This window comes from Tenrec ecaudatus, chromosome 9 (genome assembly GCF_050624435.1).
Source record: "Tenrec ecaudatus isolate mTenEca1 chromosome 9, mTenEca1.hap1, whole genome shotgun sequence".
Lineage (NCBI taxonomy): Eukaryota > Metazoa > Chordata > Mammalia > Afrosoricida > Tenrecidae > Tenrec > Tenrec ecaudatus.
In genome coordinates, this window is record NC_134538.1 from 78,260,230 (window position 1) to 78,265,190 (window position 4,961).

General features: G+C 50.3%; 1 protein-coding gene across 1 annotated transcript; it reads right to left on the minus strand.

The window, feature by feature from the left end:
* Positions 1-3,172: 3,172 nt before the first annotated feature.
* On the minus strand, positions 3,173-3,547 carry PRR15 (proline rich 15). The gene has a single exon (XM_075557565.1). It carries the CDS (start codon positions 3,545-3,547, stop codon positions 3,173-3,175), a length of 375 nt encoding a protein of 124 aa, XP_075413680.1.
* Between the last annotated feature and the right edge of the window lie 1,414 nt (positions 3,548-4,961).

A 4,961-nucleotide genomic window follows, 5' to 3' on the forward strand; every position in this document is an offset into this window, starting at 1 on the left:
CAATTTATCTTGAGGCTTAATGCTAAATATATATATGTAGCTGTGTACATGTAATGGGAATGTAATTAATCAGCTACAAAGCACATAAACCCCAGCAAGATACTTTCTCAAATGATCTCCTTTCACTCATGATCTTTTTATCCCACCCATCTTACTGGGTTTCCGATTTCACTGAGTTGGGATTAAATCAGTGCGTTTCTCCAACTGCATAATTTAGGAGTGCTTTAGACTATGTAATTACAAACCACCGTGGCAGGTTGTTCGTTGCCTTCACTCTCCCAACTGCCATTAGCAGGGTTTTAAATTCTTGGGGCACAACAGTGGGGTAAAGGTGTCATCTTAATAAGTTCTCTTGCTATGCGACTGCTGTTGATTATCTGTAGCAATTTTAGACTTGCAGGCGATCTAAAACCAGCCATACAATGTGGGGAAATGCCAGTGTTTGGGGAATTTGAAGGCGTTTTGGAGAGAGAAATATATATATTTAAAAGAGTAAAGCTTCTGATGAGAGAGTAACTCTTTGTAATCAATGCTACTGCAGGCTTAACATTCTGTAAATCGCCCCAGACCTAATCTATAGTCTTCCAGAAAGATGAGCAACGGCCCACTCTCCACATGTTCTGCAGGGTACCCAACGTCTGATTTGACAGCTTCTGTCACGATGGACTTGTGGATTTGGCGTTGCTTTAGCTAGGAAGGGAAACAGTTCAAGCCTGCTCAGAGTCACCACGAGAGGAAGGCTATCTGCTCCCAGAAGGTCAAGGGTTTCTTCTCTGCACACTTGGGGTCCTGAGTTAGCATGAACTTGATCAAGCCTGGATCCTTCCTTGCCTTCCCTTCTCCCCAGTTCTTACTTCTTTCTTTCCTTGCCCGTGTTTGCTCTATCAATGCTCAGCTCACTGCTCTGCCTCCCATGATTCCTGCCCACAGCATAAGCCCTACAGATCTGCAGGTTCTTGGGGTCCTCTTCCTACTCTGAGGCGAGAGATGGCTGTTGTCAGATGCCCGTGAGTCAGCCCTGACTCCCCGAGATGCCACATGGGACCCATTTAAAATGAGTGCAAAGTCTTCTTCTTCATCCTAGAAGCCCACCCGAGGAAACTTTAGTCATGCGCCAACCAGTTCCAAATACACATCCATAAAAGACATCGCTAGATGAGACAAAAAAACACCACACATTCTCTTTCAAAATAAAACCAAACTCACTGCCATGGAGTTGATTTTGACTCACGGTGACCTTATAAGACAGGGAGAACTGCCCTGTGGGCTTCTGAGACTGTAATTTTTAAAAATCATTTCATTGGGGGCTTTTACAGCCCTTATCACAATCCATCCATCCGTTCATCCTTTGTGTCAAGCACATATGTACTGTAACTCTTTATGGGAATTACATAAAGTCTGGTGAGTGAAAACCCTCTGAGTGGAGGTGGTTTTGAACTGCTGACCTTGCAGTAACCATTTGCCAGATGTTTCCGATCACCACGAACTTTCCTTTAGAGTAACGTCTTTAGCATATGAAAAATGCCATGGAGCAGATTCTGACTTATGGTGGCCCCATGCATGCAGAGTAGAACTGGTCTTTTGGGAAGCTGATTGCCAGGCCTGTCTTCGGGGCCACTCTGGGTGAGCTAGAAGTGCTAACCTTTCTGTTCGTAACAGAGTGCTTAATTGTTTGCACCACCAGACATACCCAGGGATTAGATGGTAAGCCTTGCCATTCTGACATTACCCCAACCTTAAAATCCACACGTTCAAATGCAGCTCGGCTGTTTTCATCAGAAGCTCCCTGTATGCTTCTGCAAACAATCTTCATGTGTCGCAATTTCATAACTTGCCTTTCTCCCTCTAACTTGCTCAGCAGCTCCAGTCAAGTTCTTGCTCATAATTACGTGACTACACTACAGTATCCCCTTGATCAAGATACTTTCTCCATCCTGTGCATTTCTAGACATTTATAAATAAACTGAATTGTGGTGGGACAAGATCCCAGTGTCTCTTCCGGACTACAGTGATTCTCCTGTCACCTGCTATTTCTTGACGTTCACAGTAAAAGCCAACAGGTAGATTTTTGTTTAAGAGTCTCCAGGTTGTAGGGCTAAGGGCATTGAAACTAGAGAAAGGTATACTTCAGACAAAAGACACAATGTTGTTGAAGCAAAAGGTTTGAAAAAAAGAAGGGTAGACCACACTCAAGGTCAAGAGTTTAGCCCATTTGTCTGCATAAGTATTTCAAACAATGGTTTGTCAAAGAGGTTGACAATAGACACTGGAAAGAATGTGCTCTAGCCCAGTGACTGACTTCAGGAAAATGTGCTGGAGTAACAGGAGAATTTGGGAATAATGGCTTGTTACCTCTCCTCCCACTTCTGTGCATTCGGTTAGGAAGCTGAGAAATCTCGCTGACTGGCTCCAGTCCGGGACTGGTTCCAGTCCGGGTGTTGCTGGTTTCTAGAAAGCTGCTGTGCTGTGTAGCAAATGATTAACTCTGTCACCTCAACCTCTACCTGCCTGCTTTTAAGGATGAGGGAGTTCAGTCTTGTGGTAGGGGGGAAAAATACAGAAGTCTTACAGTGCAATAACTTTTAATAGTCCACACGGAAAAGGCGGGGAAGTGTCCAACTCAACATCAAATGCTCTCCTGCCTCGAAACATTTCTACGTAAAATGCTTCCTTCTCTCCCCATTCCTTCACTTCAAGTCTACAGACATGCGTCTAAAGTGCATTTCCCAGGCTTTGAAAACAACAGTTTCTCAGGAGTCAGTCCTGAATATTCCTCATTGGAGGCGCCATGCAGTTCGGGCTGAACTGCCCTCTCTTACCAAGTACTGCTGAAGCCATCGAATAACTGTAAAGGTTAAAACCCAAGCCCCAGCGCACACATGCGCACACACGCACACCAACTTCCCTTGGGTGGGTTATTTTCTCTTACCCACCCTGCAAAACACACACACACACACACACACACACACACACACACACACACACGCCTCCTTCACTCATGACATACTGCAAACTCAATGGACACTTCAATGCCCATAAAAATCACGGTGGCGGCCTTGGAAGAATATTCTGAATTTGGTGGCATGAGGTACCCAGAACACTGGGACTTTTCAGTCCTAGGGCAGACTGAGGATAGGCGATGGCCAGAGGACACGGTCCTGAGGCATTCGGGCTATTGTTTCTCTTCGTGGGGGTCTCCAGGGTCGCCCCCCTCCTCGGAGGCCCGGGCACCCTCTGGGAGTAACGTGGCACGCACCTTCCTCTTCTCCTTGAAGCGGCCGGAGCGTGAGATCTTCAGATTGCGGCGGCTGTTGGCCAGTTTCTCCCCGCATAGCTTGTCTGGCTTGTGGGACTCGCCGGCGCCCCCGGGGAGATTGGGGTGCTGGTTCTCCCGAGAGTCCGGGCTGGGTGGCGCGGACACGGCGGGCTCCGCAGGTGCAGGCGGAGCTGTTGGCGCCATGGTCTCCTTGCCCTTCTTCCTGCTGCTGTTCGTTAGAGATTTCCACCAGGAGCCCGAGCTGCCGCCGGTGCTGCCGCTCGAGGCCATGCCGGCTGGCCTAGGGCCGCCGCCCGCAGGTGCGGAGCCGCCTCGCTTGTCTCCAAGGTCGCCGGGCGCTCACTCCGCCCCGCCCCCGCGCTCCGACTCCCGCGGTGGCTGGGTGCCGAGGCAGCAGCGCCAGGCGCTGGGGAAGAAAACAAAACTGGTTACCAGGTTTGTGGAAGTCAGGTGCCCCGCCATTGCGCTCTCTCGCTGGCCCCGCCGCCCGGCACCGGAACGTGCAGGCTGAGATCTTGGAGCCTCCAAGTCCGCGAGGGTTATCGATCTCCACGCCCCGCGGGCAATGGCGGAGGGCCCGGCGCCGGGGCGCCACCATTTGGTCCCTAGGCTGTGCCTTCTTATTCCCAAGACACAACCTTTGCCCGGTCTGCCCGGTCTCCAGGGAAAGTGCAGTGGTCAGCGCGTGCAGGGGGGCGGGGGAGGGCATTGGGGTTCCAGTAGTGAGGTCCAGGGAGCCGCCTCCACGCCCCCTCCACCCCCCCAGGACAAACGGCCTGACCTATCCCTCCTTCTGCCTGACTGTGTGAAGGACAAGGTCCCAAAGTGACCCCACCCAGCCCAGAATGGCCTCCCCTCGCATGAACTCTGGCGAGAGTGCTTGTATTTGACGACTGCAAGCTATTCTTGAAATTTCCCATAAAGGTTTTACCCCCTAGACTTCGGCCTCAGGACCCTTTTCAAGGAGATGTTACTTGCATCCCAGTTAAGAGCTAGGGACAAGCTAACGTTTTTTAATTCTATTTTTAACATACAGTTTGCCTTGTGTTTTCCAAAGAAGCAGTTTAGACTTAGCTTCCGCTGGAAAGCAAAAGGTACTAACCAGACCGCTCTTGCTTCTTGCTTTCTACTCAGGCTCTGCCTCCAACAATCAGACCCCACAGGCGGTCCAGAGGAGGGCCAGGGCAAAGGCTCTTGTCCCTTCTGTCTGAACATACACACCCCAATTCTGTGCGCTATGCCACGCTTGACATTTATCGTTGCAAATTTGAAATGGCTGTTCTTTCAAACTTTCCTGCAAAGGACAGAGAGCGAAAGTGGATACCCCCCAAGCCACATCGGCTTCAGACACAGACACAGACACAGACACAGACACACACACACACACACACACACACACCACCCCCTCTCCCTCTCCCTCGGCTGCGTAAAACATAAGTTGCTTATTTACACTCAAAGTACTCATCCTGGCAGTGAGACTCCTCCGCCCCGTCGTCTATGCCGGGTCTAAATGGGAAACTAACCAACAAGAAGACAGCACTGGATTCACTTGAGCGCAGGGACATTCCAGGTTTCCGCTGGGTCCAACCAATCCCAGCCCCAAGGCTCCATCAGTAGTGTTTGTGCGCCGAAAGGAGGTCGGAGCAGGACCAGCCCTCCCCAGAACGCCCGGAGGCAAACTCTA

Coding starts and splice junctions, on each gene's coding strand:
- PRR15 (XM_075557565.1), bottom strand. CDS start 3,547: ATGGCCTCGAGCGGCAGCACCGGCGGCAGCTCGGGCTCCTGGTGGAAA.